This window comes from Microtus pennsylvanicus, chromosome X (assembly GCF_037038515.1).
Source record: "Microtus pennsylvanicus isolate mMicPen1 chromosome X, mMicPen1.hap1, whole genome shotgun sequence".
NCBI lineage: Eukaryota > Metazoa > Chordata > Mammalia > Rodentia > Cricetidae > Microtus > Microtus pennsylvanicus.
Window position 1 is genome coordinate 2788954 of NC_134601.1, and position 21866 is coordinate 2810819.

Consider the following 21866-nt stretch of genomic DNA (forward strand, 5'->3'; position numbering starts at 1 on the left):
AATCATTTCTTTTGACTTTATTGAAACATGCTTGTCTGCCATCTACCTTGATCACGTCCTGAATCATCACCACCTCATGCATTCATTAAGTCGGTGATTCACAAAGCAATTACCCGGCTAATTAGAAAATGCATTTAGTGTGGAGGCCATTCCCCACAGCCACCTCCCCTTCAGTGGCACTGAAGCTGTCAGAACGCAGAGTCGGTGTCTCTAATAATGTGTTGAAAATCTTTGGCCTAACCCAGTGATTGGCCAGAAAGGAAATGAATAAAATGAGGGAACTAACCAGAGTTAGCTACCTTGGGCCTAGAAAGCCCCTAGGCCGGTGTGTAGTTCATTCCTCCTTTCTCTGGGACTGACTTAAATCGCTTCTGAGGTAGAAAGTGGTTCTTAGTATCCTGTAGCTGGGTCTACTTGCATTGCCCTGTTTCATATTTAATCCTGGAGACTAATGTTCTGCTTTGGTACGTTGTTTATCACTTCTAGATTATAGGTGTTGCAAATATTGTCTTAAAGCAAGCAATAATCCCTCACTTGACATTCTGCAGCTAGAATAACACGGCGAGCCTCTCGTGGACCCCTCCATTTTGAATCTCTATCAGGGCCCAAGAGTCACAGCATCTCCCCCCAGCGTCCTTTCCGTTCTAAATTGCTCTCTTTCGGCACGCTCTCTCTAAATGTCAGAGCATTTGGGGCCACTTGTAATCGTCAATCTTTTTCACAGGAGTGGTTTCTAAATCCTGGCGTCTGGTTCCTTGTGTGTGCACAGGCGCAACTGCAGCTATCTCCTGAGAGGCTGCTTCAGCACCCCCCCCCCCCCCCGCGCGCTTAATTGCTTGCTTGAATGAAAACATCTAGAGCTTCTTCCTAGAATCCCTCTAGAAACATCAAACTTTATAGGCTGACCTTGTCCGGTTCCTTTTGGAGTGAACTGGGATGCCAGGATTATGCTAGCCTAACAATATTAAGGTGGCAGCCACACCTGCAGTGACAGATAATTACACCCACTGCCCTGTCTCTTGTCGCAAGTTTCCTGTTTGGTAGCTGCTCTCAGGATGAATCACACTTGTTTTCCCAGTGACAGCTTTGCCGCCTCCTTCATTGAACTTTGGAATCCATACGGTGGCCCCTTGTCTAGCTGGGTCCTTTTCCTCATTCGTCCACCTTCATCCCTGTAAGTCACTGAGAGCGAAGTTTCTTTTGAGGGGACTGAAGGTAATGGCTCACACATCAGGCTCAAGTATCTCCCTAGGCATTGTTTCAAACCATTCTTCCCTTGTGGTGTTCAGCCTTGTCTTGTCTATGAACTCGTCTCTTTATAGTAAACGAATTTACCAAAACAGGACTGGTTCAACTCCCAGTTCTTTGAACACTTACAATTCTTATGTTTTATAAACAAAGGATATTTTATTTTTAAAGTATTTTTTTTTTTTACTTTCTGTAGGACTGTTTTATCTGAACGTCTGTGTACCATATGAATGTGGTAACCACAGAGGCCAGAAGAGGGCGCTGGATTCCCTGGTGCTAGAGCTACAGATGGTTGTGAGCTGTCAAGTTGGGAAACAAACTCTGGTCCTCTGAAAAAGCAGCAGTGGTCTTAACTCCTGAGCCATCTCTTCAGCCCCTGAAAATATCAACTCCTGGAAGTCGTCATTTGTGTAGGATGGACAGGCAAGGACAGTGAGGAGTGATATTTTCATTGTGCACCTTGTAAGTGTTTTTAATGTGGTTACTTATTCTGGACACAGGGTCTCACTATGTAGGCCAGGCTATCCTTGAATTTCTGATCCTCTGGACTCAGACTTGCAATTGCAGGGCTTATACACATAAAACACCATGCCTAGCTAGCTTTTAGGTTTTGAAACATGATTGTTACGTTATATAAGAAGTTAAAAATGAATTGAACCATGTATGGGGTAGAGCACTGGGGAAGGAGGAGGCAGGACGATCAGTTTAAGTCACCTTCAGCTACATAGCCAGTTCAAGGCCGGCCTGAATTATATGAGTAAATGACATCTGAAAAAGAGGTAAGGAGGGTGAGAAAAACAAGTGGGGTAAAAAATGACGATTAAAAAAACATAGCTAGGTATAGTAGTTCCTATCTGTAATCCCAGCACTTGGGAGACTGAGGCAGGAGGGTGGCTGTGAGTTAGAGGCTGGCCTGGGCTACAGAGTGAGTGTGACTTCAACATGGCCGAGAGTGAGGGCGGGTCTTAAAAACAAGCAAATAAAACAAACAGAAGAGGCTGGAGAGATGACTCAGGGCTTAAGAGCTGCTCTTCCAAGGGACCAGAGTTCAGCTTCCAGCCATTCACAGAGTGGCTCACAACTCCTTATAACTCCAGTTCCAGGGAATCCAACCCAACCCCATCTCTGGGCTCTAATGATACCCATACTCATGCACGGTTCTCTCTCTCTCTTTCTCTTTCTGTCACACACACACACACACACACACACACTCAAAAAGACTGTTCTTCTAGAAGACATAGGTTCAATTCCAAGCACCCACATAGCAGCTCACAACTGTCTGTAACTCTAGTTCCAGGGAAAATGACACATTCTTCTGGCGCCTGTGTGGGTACCAAGCACACATATCTTTATATATATATATACAGGCAACTAATACATATAAAATTGATACATATAAAAGAAAATAAAAATGATTTTAAAAGATAATCAACTGTCTTGGAATGTTTAGAAACTCAATATATTTCTATTTCATTTACTTCAGTATGTTTTTCTTTTTGGTATGATATGGGAAGTTAAACCCAGAACCTTATATATTCGAAGCAATAGCTCTACCACTAAGCTACAACCCCAGCTGTTTCACCGTTATTATTTTCCACGTTAACTCACAGAGGTATGAACTAACTTGAAGAAAGAAGTCAGATAATACTTTGGCATTCCTCAGAGGTGATGTCAATAAAATGTTTAAATCAGTAAAACTTGGGTCTTCTCCATGGTTTTCTCTTGGAAAGTAATGTCTTTTCTTTCTGATGTGCTATCTATCACATGCACACACACACAATTCAATAAATGAATAGAGAGACAAAAATAGAGTCTCACAAACATGTTTTTCTGAGTTCAAAGTTAATTACATTTATGTGCTTTTCAGTCATTATACAATGTACAGACATGATTCACTGAAATGATTTATGCTCTGCAAATGGTTAAACAATGATTTCCTATGGAATACTAGACAAACAAGCTTCTAGAAGCAGAGTATTGTTGCCTGCAAACAATCAACTTCAGGCATACATTTGTGTTTACACATATTCCTCGAGAATGCTACATTAGTAGTGCATAAAGTTTATTAAAAAGAGCTGAAAGAGAAATCGATTTTCAAGAGACTCGATGCATTGTGCTTTCAGATAAAAATCCTAAGACAAAAAGGATCAGTTGCTGTGAGAAGAACAGTTAGAGCCGTATAGATGTCAGAGGTCAGAAAATGCTATAAAGAAATGGAAATATTTGTGCTTAGGGGGCTTTTTTGGTAAAATTTTTTAATAAATAAAAACTTAAAAAATATCTCGGTGACTGATACAAAATAGACACAGGTATTCTAGGGCTTTCTCTACTTGGTTTAGAGTGTGAAGATGAAAAAAAATCATGTCCTTGGATATTAACTGCCATCAGGGCAAGTCACTTAACACTCAGGCAAGCAAGGGACTTGGGAGAAAACCAAAAGGTAATTTTCTCCTTAATAACATAAAAGGTTAGCCAGAGCTGAAGCCAGGATGAACAAATTAATTTTTTAAAAATGCCTACCTTCCTTTAGAACTCTCTGGCTAAACAGAGAAGCCAGTCTATTTCTATGCGGTGTCTGGTGTCTGACCCACAGCCTGTTCTGTAGTTCACAAGATGATTGAAATACATTTTGTCTTCGGTGAGACTGTCAGGTAAGTGAGATCCCTCAGTAAGTACCTTGTTTTCTCACCCCTTTCCCACATGGACTGTAACATACTTGTTTTAAGAACACGACAGCAACTTCTTGCAATGACAGAGGGAAATGGATGATTTACGGAGTAATGCTGATGCCCGTGTCTAGGCAATAAATGCCATTTGATGTTCAAGCTGGTCAGCTGCTCATTTAGGTCTTAAACTTTGAAGGACCCATGACCCTTATCAAAGTGAATTAGACAAAAAAAGATGAAAAATAATATTTAAAGTTATTTGCACAATAGGTAAAGATTAGAAAACAATGCCTTCAAATAATCCCCAATGTATTACTCAGAAATATCTTTTTGTTGTCTGTAACATAAAGTGCTAGAGTCCTTCAAATAAAATTATAGACTAATTGAAAATATATATTATACATTTGCAGTTACTTGAAATCATTTAATAATTTGTAGTGTGTTAATGGAGTGAAATAGATAAAAGGCAGTCCACATTCATATTTAAGATAAATTTACTTCAGAAGTCAGTTTGAATCCTTGCTCATGTTCTAAGTATAGCCATTGTGATAAGACCTGAAAAGAAAGAAATGGAGGAGAGTGAGAAATACATTTTACACTACTCGCCATTCAATAGACAATGGTTTGTAGCTTGGCAAGCAAATAAAATCTAGTGCCACAGGCAGGCACTCTACCAAGAACTCAAAGTCGATTTGAATTTAGTTGATATTATACAGAAGAAATCGAATTTACAACAATAGGCAGTCACTAGATAGATTTAATGAAATCACTTACGTCTGGTCATGGCTAATTTCACTATCAAACATACCTCCTACTTTATCCAGTCACATCAGCTGTAATAACAGCAGACATGCCATTTAAAAGTGTCTGTAAAAGCAAACAGACTTCAGCAGCCTATTTATGTCAGGGCTTTAGGGCTACAAGGACACAGCAGTAGAGTGGTCCCACTTGCCCTGAGGGATTCCACTTATAAAATCATATCCAATCAATAATGTAAAAACATGCTCCATCTTCTTTCTTTCAGACAAGGTCTTACTCTTACACAGCCCTGGCTGTCCTGGAACTCACTCTGTAGACTAGGCTGGCCTGAAACTCAGAGATGCTCCTGCCTCTGCCTCCCCGCTGGGATGAAAGGCGCGCACCCCCACATTGCCTTGCATACTCAGTCTTACATGCATGTTGGGGAGCAATGAAAGAGCACGGGGAAGGAAGGTGACAGCTTAGGCCTGAAACCACATACATGCATACAAAGAAATAAAAGTGAAAAAGAAAGCCTAGTGTGCTGGCATATGAGAACTGGGGAGGTGAGCACAGAAAGATCAGGAGGTCAAGGAAAGCCTGGGCTACATGAGACCTTGTCTCAGGAAAACAAAACAAAACAAAACAAAACAAAAGAACACTCCAGAGAATACAGAGTGAAATACAAGAAAGAATTGACATTCAAGTAGAGGTGACAGGAGAACATGAGTGAAGGAGAGACCTTTTTGTTTTAAGACATTACCTCCTATAGTGGAGGCCACCCTCAAACTATGGACTGCAAACTCCTAGCCTCCTTCCTCCACCTCCCAATGACACTTCTATGCCCAACTGAAATATATAAACTTTATACATATTTTATGACAGTGGAAACCAGTAACAAAGCATCTTTAAAAACCTTACCTAAGATATAAGCAGCCACTAATTTTTGATTCACACTTAAGTGGAGGTAGAGAGGCACCAGCGATTCCATATCCCCCAGAGTAGGCAGCATCAGGGCCGCAATACATACCACTCCCAGGAAGACAGTTAACAAACTAGGTCCTGAAGAGACAGTTCTGTTTTCTGTATTAAAAAAAAAGATAATCTCTGAGTTTGCTTCAAAAGCCAATCTAAGACAAAAGTCTAAAGTTCCTTCACAGGTAGTGGCCACCATGCATAGGACTGTGTTTTGGTTCTGTCTGTCAACCTTCACCAGTACTGTAATCCAGGGAGACGTGCACGCTGCACCCACACAAATGTCTATAATTTAACCCTCAATCATTATACACTGGCTGGCTTAAAGGGCAAAGGGAGGGAGGGAAAAAGAACAGTGATTACAAATTTCCCAGCCCCCTGGCTGGAGTCTACAGGACAAAAAACGTCTATCAAGTATGTATCAGAAATACCTTTAAGATTTCCTTTGTTTGGTTGGTTTCTCTCCAGGACAGCCTGAAACTCAATTATGTGTACCAGGCTGGCCTCAAACTCACAGAAATGCACCTGCCTTTACTTCCCCAGTGCTGGGATTAAAGGCATGCGCCACCGCACCCAGCATGGTTCTCAATTGTACAGATGACTACTGTACTAGTATGCGCACCAAAGAGAAAACATACCGACAGTTCTAGAAGCATGTGCTAGAAATGAATGGACAGTCACCATTTTCTTCCTGTACACCAGTGGATTACTTGGATACCACAGGAAGTCCTGACTTAAGATGGCTCAACTTTATACTGGTGTGAATGCAGCAGGCACAACAGAAACCACACCCCAGATGGTGAATTTTGATTGCTTTTGGCTTACTGGCATATGATGTGATAGCTAGGCTACTGGGCTTCGGCGGAGAACTGCAGAACTTCGGCATAACCAGCACAAGAGGAAAACATCAGCACCCTGCAGTGGATTGTGTATTCAATGTTCTTTCCACAGATAAGATGCTCAATTCACAATGAGTTAACTGGGACAAACTGGGGATTTAAAATAGTCAAATTCATAGGATCAAAGAGCATTGTGGCTTCCAGGACCTGGGAGAAGAGGCTAATGGAAGATGTAGTTTAGTTCACGTAAGTCTCAACCATATGGGATTCACATGTCTAAAGGCACACTCTATCACACAGGATCTATATTTAGCAACACTATATTGGGGGTGGCCACGGTGGCGTTCACCTTTAATTCTAGCACTCAGGAGGCAGAGGCACGTGGATCTCTGCGATTTTGAGGCCAGCCTGGTCTATATAGCAAGTTTCAGGATGGTCAAGACTACCTAGTAAGACCCTGTCTCCAACAACACAAAACCAATACTCTTATAAACCTAAAAATTCATTGTGAACGTGATCTAGTGGTACAGATCTATCATCCTAGCATTCAGAAGGCTGAGGTCAGAGGATCATATATTCAAGGCCAGCCTATAGTAGATAGCATACTCTAATCTCATGTTGAATATTCTTACAATAAAAATGAAATACGACCACATGGTGGCTCACACTGTAACACTGCCTATTCTAGAAGAAATGGTGGCACAAGTCTGTGATCCCATCTATTTCCGATGCCGAGGCAGAAGGATTGAAACCATAAGGCTAGCCTGGACAACTTAGTGAAGCTCTCTCTTAAAAATAAATATAGGGCTAGAAAGATGACTCACTGGGTATAGTGCTTGCTGTGCAAGCATGAGGACCTGAATTTGACCCAGAACCCATGCAAAATCACCAATACACACACACACACACACACACACACACAAAGCCCTGTTGTCAAGCCTGATGTGACCCAGTTTTGAGTGTATATCTACAGTATCCAAGCATCTTTTAAAGAAAGCCAGTATAATGGCTAATTCTAGACTCCAACTTGCCTACACTTGAAAGTATAACTTAAAACCCAAGCAGCTAGGTATACTGTGAGGTAACTTTCTTGGTTGGATTATTTAAGGTGGAAGATACATCCTAATTCCAGATCATTTCAAATCAGAAGATCCACCCGAAATCTGGGCCAGACACTCTGGTGGCAGCCTACATAAAGGGACTTGGAAGAAGGATGCTTGTGCTGTCTGCTTGCCCTCGCTCTCATTGGCAAGCTCATGCATTCTGACCCATTCCTTCAATGGTGTTTTAATCTACTTGTTTGGGATTCCAACATGGACTGAAAACTGGGACACCCTTCCTGCGACACCAGCACCAGATTGTGAAAGCTGAAATATCTAGTTTCAAGGACTAGACAACTACTGGATCCTTGGACCTTCCATCAGGAAACAGCTATTGCCAGATGACTTGTATCACGGCAAGCCACCCTAATTAATTAATCCATCCATCCATCCATCCATCCATCCATCCATCCATCCATCCACACACGCACAAACACGCGCGCGCACACACACACACTATACACACTATAATAGATATAGTTTATTATATCAGTTCTGTTCCTTAGAGAACCCTGACTAATAATCCAGTAACAGCATTTTTCTACCATGTACCTTTCCCCACTAATCTTCCTTTCATTAAAAGGAATAGCCAAGAGCAACACAATTTGTGTTTTATTAATGAAATAATGCTGTTCATTCTATTATTAAGTGGAACTTTTCTAAATTATTAATACCTTAGCTATTGTGAAATTTAATTGAACTTCATCAAAGCCAAATAGGTAAAACAAAGTCAAATTTCACAGTAATGATGGCTTGGGATGAAACAATAGCAAAAATAACTTTAAAAACCCTTAGTTCATAAGCAAAATAACTCTGCATTTACATCCACTGCAAGACTGATTTTAAGGAAAATATGACAATTACACCATTCACTGCAAATTAAGATAAAGATAATTTCAAAGAGCTGGTTGCGGTGGCAAACAACTTGTGAGCTAAGCACCTGGGAGACAAAGGCAGGAAGATTGCTTAAAGCTCAAGGCCAGGCTGATCTACAGAGTAAATTGCAGGCAGTTTAGATTATGTAACAGGATTCCTAGCGAGTTTGAGGCTAGCCTGAAGTTCCAAACTGAGTGTGACAGCGCAGCTATAACCGGACTAGGGAGACAGAGGAAGGAAGATCAGGAGTAACTTGGGACTACAGAGCAAAACCCTGTCTCAAAGAAAAATGATAAGGAAAACAAATGTCCCCCATCATCTCTTCCTACAGCTAGCACAGTGGACAACTTTCAGATGTTATAAATGCTCACAGAAACATGTAAAATAGGGGCTGCAAAGATGGCTCCATGGACAAAGTGCTTGATGTATCAAATGGGAGGACTTTTGAGTTTGAATCCCTGGAACTTAAAAGAAGCTGGACACAGCAAACTTGTCTGTAATTCCAACAGCAAGATGTGATGAACACAGCTGTGAACAAGAGGTCCTGCCTCAAACAAGGGAGACTGACACCTGAGGTTGGCCCCTACATGTACTGTGGCATATACACGCCTGCATCCAACACACGCACCTTACACATATAAAGATAAAACCATACAACTTTACAGTAATAGCACGCTATCTACCTGCCATCCCCCTTTACTAATGTCCTTGACACTTTGGAAAAGACTTCATTATTTGTATCTCATGTATTGTGAGTGTTTCACCTGTTTGTAAGTCTGTGCACCACATGTGTGCCTGGTGCCTATGGAGGCCAGAAGAGGCTGTCAGACCCCCTGGAACTGGAGCTACAGACAGTTGTGAGCCACCATGTGACTGCTTGGCGTCCAACCTGGGTTCTCCAGAAAAGCAGCGAGTGCTCTTAAGTGATGAGCCCTCTCTCCAGCTTTTTCCACTCAGCATACAAACCTCATTCTAACAGAGCCTTGTAACTGCCTGACATTCCATTTCATCAACAGTCATAACTTAGTCAACTCTCAACTGATGGCCTTTCATTTCAGGCTTTTTTAATTAATTAATTAGTTATACAGTGTTCTGCCTGCATTTATGCCTGCAGGCCAGAAGAGGGCACCAGATCTTATTCTAGATGGTTGTGAGCCATCTTGTGGTTGCTGGGAAGTGAACTCAGGACCTCTGGAAGAGCAGCCAGTGCTCTTAACCTGAGCCATCTCTCCAGCTCAACAGTTCTTTATTATTACAAACAATAATAAAGAAGATATTTTTCTGAAGCCAGAAGGTGAAGACTCAAATGTGTAACAAAGTCTTTGCAATTCATTATTAATGTAATTAATTAAGACAAATCTACCAATCTTTTAAAAATATCTTTAATAGCCTTGACTACTAGTATTTTATGAAAGTATATTTTATATATTTTACAGTTTATTTTTATTACATGAAAAGATCCAAAAAATATAAAACTGTGTTTTTATATGCAGGCAACACTTGTATAAGTCAACTTGTTAAGTGCATGAACTGTAGTGTTTTTTTTTTCTTTTTAAAATTTGTTATTGCTGGTAGTTTTTGTTATTTGGGGTGGCAGGTTCTCATGTGTCCCGCACTGGCCTTAAACTCCATCTATCTAACAGAGGATGACGGTCAGTGAGATGGCCGAGTGAACAGGTTCTTGCTGCCAAGTCTAATGGCCTGAGTTCCATTCCCGGGATTTACATTGTAGAAGGAAAGAACCTTCCCTCATCTCGACCATCCCGTTCCCTCTTGCTCTCTTCCACCCCTCCCCTTCTTCTTCCCTTCCACCCTCCCTTTTCTCCCCCCCTCAACACTCCCAATTTTCTTAGGGTTCTTGTCTATTTCCCCTTCCCAGGGGGGTCCATGTGTGTTTCTCTTAGGGTTCTCCATGTTACCTGGCTTCTCTGGGGTCATGGACTATAGGCTGGTTATCCTTTGCTTTATTTATGTCTAATATCCACTTATGAGAGAGTATGTACCGTGTTTGTCTTTCTGGGTCTGGGTTACCTCACTCAATATGTTTTTTTCTAGTTCCATCCATTTTCATGCATATTTCAAGATGTCATTTACAGGGAGAACAAGGAAAGAGATATCTTGATTGTGGGAGCCATTACAGAGCTAGCAAGAAACCTGCCACTTGGGAAATTCCTAGGAATCCACAAGGATGACACCAGCTAAGACGCTAAGAAATAATGGAGAAGATGCCTGAACTGACCTTGCCCTGTAGTCAGATTGATGACTACCTTAATTGTCATCATAGAACCTTCATCCAGCAACTGATGGAAGCAGATGCAGAGATTCACACTGAAGTACTGGGCTGAGCTCCCAAAGGCCAGTCAAAGAGAGGGAGGAGTGAAATAAGAGCAAAGGGGTCAAGACCATGAAGGGGATACATATTGAAACAGCTTACCTGAGCTAATGGGAGCTCACTGAGTCCAGACTGACAGCAGGAGAACCAGCAAAGGACCAAACTAGGGCCACTAAATGTGGGGGACACTCGTGTGTCTTGGGCAGTCAGTGGGACCACTGGCAGTAAGACCAAGATTTATCCCTAGTGCTTGAACTGGCTTTTTGGAGCCTATTCTGTTTGGAGGGATACCTTGCTCAGCCTTCCTGCCTCAAAGCAATGTGCAAGACTTTGTTGATTCCCCATAGGAAGCCTTACTGTCTCTGAGGAGTGGATGGGGATGGGCTGGGGGGAAGGGGAGGGGAATGGGAGGAGGGGAAGGAGTGGGAACAGGGATTGGAATGTAAAATGAGAAATGATTTTTTAAAAATAAATTAATTACAAAAGGAAAAAACCTATTCCCACAAGTTGTCCCCTGACTAAGGATCACTCTGAACTCCTAACCTATTGACTCTACCTCCCAGCACATACCAAGGGCTGGGATTAAAGGGCCTGGGGCACCGCACCAGTCCAATGTTGTCTCTCATCAAAAGATAAAAGATGCTCCTGTCACTGAACAATCACTGCTAGGAAACTAACGCCTCGTCCATAGTCCGCAATCTTGTTGTTAAGCAGAAAGTCTAGGCACTCCCTGTGCGGACTGAAAAAAAAACAGCAGAACCAATCAAAAAGACAGCCCTTCCTACCTTCTAAAACAAATATTTGGAGATGAACATATTGATATAGGGGTTCGTAAAATGACAAGTACATTTGTAAAATAGTCCCAATATAAGCTTCAATTTCTTTCCTTTTTATCTTTGTTTTAATTTACTTTTTAGTTTTTAATTCATTTTAATTAGTTTTAGTCTTAATTTCATATATATGCACTATATTTACAAAATAGTTTTTTTCCCTTTGTTTTTGTTGGGGATGGAACCTAGGGCCTTGCTTAAACAAGGTTGGACACATGTTCTACACTGGGTCACTTCCTGAGCCCTTTTTCTGTCTTAATAGAGTTTTACTAGGTAGCCCTCATGGCAATTCTGCTTCAGCCTCTAGCACACTGGGATTAGCAGCCTGGGCCACCACTCCTGACAGACAGCTGGTATCACATGCATGTATCGCTCTCTGAAAAGACCTTTGTTTTCTTCTTTTTTTAAAAGATAGATTTATTTATTTATTTATTTATTTATTTATTTATTGTGTATACAACATTCTGCCTCCACGTATGCTCACACGCCAGAAGAGGGGGCAAGATTTCATTACAGATGGTTGTGAGCCACCATTTGGTTGCTGGGAATTGAACTCACAACCTCTGGAAGAGCAGCCAGTGCTCTTAACCACTGAGCCATCTCTCCAGCCCAAGACCTTTGTTTTCTATAGAAACTTTTATCTCCCTGCTCTTCTACCAGGATTGCAGGACAATAATTACAAGCTGGGAAGAAAGGGGGATGATGTCTGAAAGTTGGATATGAGGAGTGTCATTGTTGAAAATATATATCATAGCGATTCTGAGTAGCTAAGCTGGAAGGAAATGAGGAATGGAAAGGGATTCAATTAATAGCCCACAGGGGATATTATAATCTACTTAGTTTAATTAACTTCAACTTTAATGAGATTTTTTTTCAAAATAATATGAACAGCACACTAAGCTTGGCCTATTGCCAAAATGAATCTCGCTCCTCCTTCAAACTAATCAAATGAAAAAGGATATAGGAAAGTCATAGAAACAATAGTATATAATTGCTAAATTGTGCTGGTATTATAAGGTTGGTACCCGCATTCTTTAAGTTTATATATCTTGGAGATATGGCATTTCCTACGTTTCAAGCCTAGGGTAGCAATTGTCTGCTCCTCCTACCTACTGTGGCAGGCATCCCTTCCCTTCCCTGAATCTCCATCTGTTGACTAGGCTGAAAGTGGTTATCTTGTGAGTAGTTAGTCTCAGCGCCATGATTACTGGTGGAAATGTATAAGGTTTTAAAAACATTACTACCTGGTTGACATGACTGCTCAAAAAATACACTTTCCGTTAAATGTTCCTTTATTCTCTTCTCCTCTTCTTCCTTTTGTTGTTCTTTCGCAGACGGGAGAAGAGTGGCAATAACCTCTTTCCTTCCTAAAGCCTTCCTCTGGCTTTGCTCAGAAACTTGGAGGCGGAATTTGTCTATCACACCATAGTGACAGGATCGAACATCTCTATGACGAATCACACTGAAAACAGCAAAATAATAACAATAATTAATAATTACAAAGTCTGTTTAGGTTTTTGGGGGGCTATCAAACATCAGAAATTTCAATAGGGTAAAAATAATCTTACTATAACTAAAAAGAATCTTTCTGACTATAACTAAATACTCAACATTTGCCAATGACGCTAAAAAAACTCCAATCATCATATGGCCTAAGGAAGAAAATGGGCAATTATGAAATATTAGATGAACACACACAGTATGAAATGGAATAAGTCTTCTCTGTGTATGTGGCTGAGGATTGAACCCAGGGCCTCAAACACACTGAATAAGCAAGCAGTCTACTGTTGTGTTATGGCCTCAGCCCAGAATCAAAGTCTCAACTAAAAGAGTGGTAAAGAAAATTGCTTTTAACACTGAATTTGTTTCTGTACATCTGTTAAAGATTTCTTTCCTAAATTAGAACACATAAAATAGTTTCTTCCTCACGAACATAATAAATTCTTATTGTTACTTATTTTTTTTATTGAAATAAGAAATCTTCCTTTTATTGTGCCTAATTCTTCTGAGGGAAAGCAAAAACAATTAGGTCAAGGGTAATGGGTGTTTATTTGGTAAGACTACATTTTTTTGAATATCCTTGTTTATTGTGTACCGAATGACAACCCAAAGAAATATGCAAAAATCTGTTCTTAAAAGGACACATCACCTATGGCAGGGGTTCTCAATCTTCCTAATGCTGAGATTCTTTAGTGCAGTTCCTCAGGTGTGATGGCCTCCACCGCAACATTATTTCATTGTTACTTCCTAACTGTAATTTTGCTACTGTTATGAATGTAGCGTAAATATTTGGGGAACTAGAGGTTTGACTCCTGGGTTGCGACTCACAGGCTAATAACCACTGACCTATGGCTTTGGGCTGAGGAAAATTCACGAAAAGAGCTTTGCCTCTCATAGAAGCCTTAGACAAAAAATAAAGAAGCCTTAGACAAATACAGCTGACTTGGGAGCTTTAATATTAAGGGTTGACCAGTGGATTCATTTGGTCACTACTAGTTTCTAACGTAAAAATTAAATATGAACAGCTTGAGCAAACAATCACTCATTTGACACTCTAAAATGAAATTACTAGAAGCACTCGGCTAACCTTTCACACACTCGCTTCCTGTTGAGATTCAATTCCAGGCTTATTAGCGGAACCATTGTCAGACAATCTTATACTGCTTTTGTTCTACAATGTAGTATTATTTGCTTCACAAATGTTACTATAGTAGCAGGATGTCTCAAAGAAAGCTAAATTCTCTATTATAGCTAGAGAAATGAAAAGGAATAAACAAGAACTTGACCATAAACATCACGAGCTAAACTGAAACAATGAGGAATTATTAAAAAAAAAACACTGGCCCAAATTGTATAAGTATTTGTTTGCCTTATATAGAATCTTTCAGAAACTTCTTAAACTTTTTTTTTTCTTTTGGTTTTTCAAGACAGGGTTTCTCTGTGTAGCTTTGAAGCCTGTCCTGGAACTTGTTCTGTAGAAAAGGCTGGCCTTGAACTCACAGAGAGATCCGCCTGCCTCTGGGATTAAAGGCCTGTGCCACCACCACCACCCAGCAAAAACTTCTTAAATTTTTTTTTTTTTTTGGTTATTCGAGACAGGGTTTCTCTGTGGCTTTGGAGCCTGTCCTGGATATAGCTCTGTAGACCAGGCTGGCCTAGAACTCACAGAGATCCGCCTGCCTCTGCCTCCCTAGTGCTGGGATTAAAGGCGTGCGCCACCATTGCCCGGCTTACTTCTTAAATTTTGATAAGCTTTCAGCCCCAAATAAAAAAACAGAAATACCTACTTAGGAATCACTTTGAGAAGGTATCATTTTAAAGTTCAAACATACATATCCACACACTGAGGACATGTTACGTGAGTCTGACTTACATATCCACACACTAAGAACATGTTACATGAGTCTGACTTACATATCCACACATTGAGAGCATGGTACGTGAGTCTGACTTACATATCCACACATTGGGAGCATGGTACGTGAGTCTGACTTACATATCCACACACTGAGGACATGTTACGTGAGTCTGACTTACATATCCACACACTGAGGACATGTTACGTGAGTCTGACTTACATATCCACACACTGAGGACATGTTACGTGAGTCTGACTTACATATCCACACATTGGGAGCATGGTACGTGAGTCTGACTTACATATCCACACACTGAGGACATGTTACGTGAGTCTGACTTACATATCCACACACTGAGGACATGTTACATGAGTCTGACTTACATATCCACACACTGAGGACATGTTACGTGAGTCTGACTTACATATCCACACACTAAGAACATGTTACATGAGTCTGACTTACATATCCACACACTGAGGACATGTTATGTGAGTCTGACTTACATATCCACACACTAAGAACATGTTATGTGAGTCTGACTTACATATCCACACACTGAGGACATGTTATGTGAGTCTGACTTACATATCCACTCACTAAGAACATGTTACATGAGTCTGACTTACATATCCACACACTAAGAACATGTTATGTGAGTCTGACTTACATATCCACACACTGAGGACATGTTACGTGAGTCTGACTTACATATCCACACACTAAGGACATGTTACGTGAGTCTGACTTACATATCCACACACTAAGAACATGTTACGTGAGTCTGACATACATATCAACACACTAAGAACATGTTACGTGAGTCTGACTTACATATCCACACACTAAGAACATGTTACATGAGTCTTACATATCCACACACTGAGGACATGTTACGTGAGTCTGACTTACATATCCACACACTGAGGACATGTTACATGAGTCTGACTTACATATCCACACACTAAGAACATGTTATGTGAGTCTGACTTACATATCCACACACTGAGGACACGTTACGTGAGTCTGACTTACATATCCACACACTAAGAACATGTTATGTGAGTCTGACTTACATATCCACACTGAGGACATGTTATGTGAGTCTGACTTACATATCCACACACTGAGGACATGTTACATGAGTCTGACTTACATATCCACACACTAAGAACATGTTATGTAGTCTCACTTACATATCCACACAGCACTGAGGCTTCACTGCACCAGCGGCATCAACGACAACATACTTATTTGGAGTCGTACATAAAACTGAAAGAAAAAGTCACAATGTCATTAGTGTGATTAAACCAACTCATTTAACTTAGTAGGAACTGGTTAAAAATTCAGAAGCTAGGAGACTCACCTTTGAACTTTAAGGCAAACTCATAGGGGTTGTACAGAGTCAACACTTGCTTATGTGTTGACTGATCATCCGCATAGAATATTAGCTCCGTGGGGAACACAAAAACAGGAAGATTTCCTTCCACTAACTCTGGTTGTCTTTTTTGTTGATGCATTGGCACTGAATCCCCCTTGCTGCAGCTTCTGTCTTTACAGTCTCAAATCTATTTTGGACTTTTTTAGATTCGGTTAAAAATTCCAAAGCATTTTGGCAATCTATAAAGGAGAAAAAGAAACTGCATGATATCAATTTTCAGTAATCTGTAGTCACTCTACAAAAAAAGCATATTTAGGGAACAGCAAGATGGCTTAGTGGGTGAAGCTGCTTGATGCCAAGCCAGACCTGATGGCCCACACTCCATCCATGAGGCTCATGGGGAACCAAGTCAGTCAAGCTGCCCTGACTGTCTCTCTCTCTTTCTCTCTGTAAGGGAGAGAGAGAGAGAGAGAGAGAGAGAGAGAGAGAGAGAGAGAGAGAGAGAGAGAGAAAGAGAAGGAAGGAATGAAGAAAAGAAGAAAAGGTTAAAGCAGACTGTGTGTGGTACACACACCTTTAATGCAGAACTCAGAAGGCAGAGGCAAATAGATCTCATGTGAGTTCCAGGCCAGCCTTGTCTACATAGTGAATTCCAGGCCAGCCAGGGCTCTACACAGTTGAGATGTTGTGGAGGCTGGGAATTAAACCAGGATTGAAGAGTGGCCATCTCTCCAACCCCTAAAGATTGATTTTTATTTATGTGTGTATGTGTGTGTGTGTCTGTCTGTCTGATCTGAAGCTGGGGTGGTGGTCTTTGTGGGTGCTTGGGACCAAATATGGGTCTGGAGAGATGGATCAGTTAAGAGTACTTCCCGTTCTTTTAGAGGACCGGGGTTTAGTTTCCAGAACCCACCTCAGATGATTCACAACCCCTGCATCAGGGGATCTGATGGCTTCTTTTGGCCTCCTCAGGCACCTCCATACACATGACATGCCCACACGCATACACTAAAAAATAAAATCTCTCTAAAAAAAACCCTAAAAATTTCCAGTATTTCACATAGAAAATTTAAGAATCACTTTTACAGTGACATTAATAACAATTTATTTAGTGCTGTGTAGAAGTATGGGGAAGGCTTTCTTAATCTTTTTTCCTACTCTAACCAAGATGCCTGGGAGCTGAATATACTTGCTAAGCAGTCCTTGGTGTTTTCTTTGAACATTCAAAGTCCCTAAGTGCTACCGTTCTTCTGCTCGTATGTCAGCTTACACAGGCTTCATGAGAGCTGCCTTTTGCCAGCTTTAGAGGCTTTTTCAGATTCCTTCTCCGCCTCTTGAATGTGTTCCAGGTAGCTGTAGGGGGCAGACGTCTGTCTGCCTGTCTGTCCAATGTGATGTTTCTGCTTTTATTTCCTAATCTCATTGTAATCAATATTCTTATTTAGCAAACCTCCTAAAAGTAATATAAAAATACATGGTCTGAGGATGTGGCTCAGCTGGTAAAGTGCTTTCCTGGCATGCACCAAACAATGGCTTCAGTCCCCAGGATTGCATAAAACCAACTATGGAGATACATGCACCTGTAACCCCAGTATTCAAGAAGCAGGGGCAGGGAGTTTCTGCAGCACTTGGTTTCCACATCCCCCCTCACAATACCCCCAATTTCAGTATCTCTCCCAGTCCTCTCTTCTACAACCAGGAAAGGATCCTTGTAGTGGGACTGGGACATCAACCTAGCCACAAAACCTTTGACCTACAATCTGTCCTGCGTGCAAGAGGTGCTGAGGCAATGGTGGTGCAGAACTTGTGGGAGTGGCCAACCCATGACTAGTGTAACTTGAGGCCCATGCCATGAGAGGGAACCCATGCCTGACACTGCTGGGAGGGCCAGGAACCAGACAGAGGCAGGACAGTCCAGAGACCCAGGATAGAACCAAACATGACCAGAAAAAAAATCAATGAAAATGATTCCTAATGATATTCTGCTATAATCACTCATATATCAGTGACTAGCCCAATTGTCAGAGGGGTGCATCCAGCAACTTGTTGGTACAGATGTAGAGACCCATAGCTAAACACTACACAGAATCAGGGAAACCAAGAAGAGGGGAAGGACTGTAGGAAGCAGAGTGTGTCAAGGATGCCAGGAGAACACTGCCCACAGAATCAACTAAGCGGGACGCACAGAGACCAAAATGACAATCATGGACCCTATATGGGGCTGAGCTAGGTCCTCTGCATATACCTTATGGTTGTGTAGCTTGGTGTTCTTGTGGGACTCCCAACTGTGGGAATGGGGAGAGGGGGAGGGTGTTCCTGAATCTTTTGCCTCTTGGGACTCTTCCTTCTATTGGGTTGCCTCATCCAGCTTTGATATGAGATTTTGTGCCCAGTCTTATTGTATCTTGTTAGGCCATGTTCGATGGATATCCCTGTGAGGAATTGATCTGGGGGCAGGGATTGGGAAGAGTGGAGGGACAGGAAACTGAGGTGAGGATGTAATGTATGAGAAAAGAATAAAAGTTTAAAAAAAGCAGAGGCAGGAAGATTAAAGATTAAAGACAAACTACACAGAAAGTTTGCCACCAGCCTGAGAACATGAGATTCTGCCTCACGAACAAATAATAAAAAAAATAAGGCTTCCCCCGCCGACACACCCCCACTGCAAAGTACAAATTGGGCCAGGCATGGTGATGCATACTTGTAGTCCAGCACTTGGGGGACTGCTTGTAAGTTTGAAGCTCGTGTTTTCTGTGCAACAAAAGCCCTACGTCTTAAAACCCACCAACCCAGCAAAGCGGCAAATCTAACTCAGAAAATCTCCAGTTTTCATTCTGTAGAATATCCTTTTAAAACGGGCTCTCAGCCGTTACTGTGAGTCGAGCTTCATAGACATTCAAAGAGGACTAGAACCAATGAACACATTTAGCTTCGTCAGCTGCCGGGGCTCTGATCCTTAATTAGGCTTTCTGATCTTTCACCAAAATAGGATCTAATACCATCGTACGTCAAAACGTAGATGGGAGACGTGTGCACCGTGCCATCAAGACGGTCTGCTGGGGCATGGTGATCCACACTTTCATCTCTGCTCTCAGGGGGCACACGTAGGTGAGGTGCTCTCATTTTGAGGCTAGCCTGGACTACATAGTAAGTTCTAGGCCAGGCAGGGTACATAAGTAAGCTACAGTCTCAAAAACAAACAAAACAAAACCCCCAAAAATAGAAAAAGAAAGGAAGGAAAAAAGAAATTCAAGTCTGGAGATGGGGCGTTGTGCTGTATACCTGGAGTCTCAGGCTTTTGGAGGCCGAGGTAAGAGGATCCACAGTTAGAAGCTGTTCTGGCCTACAAAGTGAGACCCAGTCTCAAGAGAAGAAAACCAGGAGCGTGTACACATGAGTGCTGGGAGGAGGGCATTCAGACCAAGAGTGCTGCACTGCAAAGGCATGGAAACCTGAAGGCCAAAGGGAAGGAAGGCTCTGAGCCCCAGCTCCCTAGCCATCACTTCAGAGCACATACAGAGCGCATGACAATGTTGGCTTTGGTCCTAAGTTTGGTTTTCAATAAGCTGACTGAGCTTGTTGACATTTTTTATGAGTAACAATATCTAATGTTTGTATAATTCATAACAGATTACTCAGACTTTTATTAATTACATGGACTGAATGATTAATAAGCTCTTAGATAGAGTGTTGCTCGGACTATACTAAGTGCTAAGTGTTTCCCATTATTATTGGTCATAGTGATATTTAATTATGAATAGACCAGCCTGTAACAAACAAAAAACCCAATATCATTAGGTTTCCTGCCTTCTAGTCCAGTGTTCTTTCTACTATAGCACAATATTTCCACAAGAGAAAGAATATTTTCAAAAGCATCTGACTCAAGTGATTATAATTTAACATATTTCCTCCAAATCTATTTTGCTTTCCTTTCCATCCTTCTCCACTGCCCCCCACCCTCACTTTCTTTTTTGACAGGCTCTCTGGTAAATTTGTTCTCAGTCACACAGCACTGCTCTGGCATAAGCCACCACACACACACACACACACAGGCTCTGAATTCCTTTCTTTTACTCTAAGCCACACACATTGCTACTTGGATAAGGCACTCTGAGACGTTTGGTATATATTTATAAATAGAATGTAATAAAATAAGTTCTGTAATTTGATTCTTAAGAAATTTGGCTATTAGGAAGATCCAAATTTGACATGACTAAGTAATAGATGCCCTGACTCGTTCTAAAACTCAGTTTGGAGGGAAAGAGTTTTAGCAGCTCCAATTTATAGAAGACATAATCAGTAAGTATTGGTTAAACTGGGGAGCCATCGAGAAAACAATAAAGTTGAATTAAGCCTTTGCTTAATACCATGGCCAATTCCAAACAGATTAAAGCTTTAAGTGTTAAAAAGGGAAAGAAAAGTCAAAGCACTAGAAGAAATCATAGAAAATTAAAAAAGAAATACGCAGGTTAACAATGATATGAAACTAAAACCCAGAAATATTGACAAATTTAGTTACATGAACCCTTACAAGTACACATGGCTGGCCTGTAATCCCAGCACTTGGGAAGTGGAGGCAAGAGGATCAGAAGTTCAAAGTCAGCCTTATTTATACAGCAATTTTGAGACCAGCCTAAACTATATGAGAGCCTGTCACAGACAAAAAGCATATTATTTTATAGGGAAGGGACTTAGCTTTCAGAAGGCTATTTAATTTAACCTCACAAGAGAAACACAAACTAAAGCCATGCTCTGGTACATGTTTAAAAGGATATCAGATTAGGAACAGAAAACCTTGTTAGCACATGGGGAGAGAAATCAGAAATCAGGCACATTCTTCTATTACTGATGGGGATATAAACTGGAACAGTTCCCATCCTGTTAGAATGAAACATTCATATCTTCAGAGCCGCTAAATTTACTTTTTAGAATATTTCTATAATATATATCCTCCACCACCACCAAGGGTGAAGTTACATACATGGAAGCTTTTATATGGAGTGTCAAGGATTAAAGGAAATGATTTACGTGAAGCTTGGTGTAAAGACCTTGGCACTCAATATAAACTAGTTGTTCATAGCAAAAGACTGGGAACATCTCAGCTGTCCATTAATAGGGGACTTATTAAAGTATAGTATAGCCATTCATTGGGATACAAGAAATCTGTCAAAACAATAGAGAAAGCTCTTTGTATAGCTGGACATAAATTAAGCCATACAATGTAAGATAAAGCTGGACCTGCTAATATAGACCTGTAATCTCAGGTCTACATTAAAACAGGAGGCTATCAAATTCAAGATTTACCTAGATACTTAATGAGATTCTGTATCAAAACAAAAAGTGGGTTGGTCTATAGCTTAGTGGCAGAACACTTGCCTAACATGTATGAAGTCCCAGGTTCGATCCCTAGTACCAAATAAAAATCTGATCACAAACAAAAAGTTAAGAGAGGGAGAAAAAATTTAAAGGAGGGATGGGATAAAGCTCAGTGGTAGGGCCTAGATTAAATCTCCAGCACCCCC

At 41.0% G+C, this 21866-nt stretch overlaps 1 protein-coding gene across 2 annotated transcripts in view; it reads right to left on the bottom strand.

Moving 5' to 3' along the window:
- Positions 1 to 3055: 3055 nt before the first annotated feature.
- Mospd1 (motile sperm domain containing 1) overlaps positions 3056 to 21866 on the bottom strand; it is a 28651-nt gene continuing 9840 nt past the window's right edge. Inside the window, exons 2-6 of one of the 2 annotated variants that reach the window (XM_075957609.1) lie at positions 16330 to 16583; positions 16160 to 16235; positions 12849 to 13066; positions 5574 to 5735; positions 3056 to 4469 (exon numbers count right to left, since the gene is read on the bottom strand). In XM_075957609.1, coding sequence (XP_075813724.1) covers positions 4438 to 4469; positions 5574 to 5735; positions 12849 to 13066; positions 16160 to 16235; positions 16330 to 16483 — 642 coding nt within the window. In that variant the 5' untranslated portion in view covers positions 16484 to 16583 and the 3' untranslated portion in view covers positions 3056 to 4437. The remainder of the gene's footprint in view (positions 4470 to 5573; positions 5736 to 12848; positions 13067 to 16159; positions 16236 to 16329; positions 16584 to 21866) is intronic. The other variant, XM_075957610.1, reaches the window with a different exon arrangement.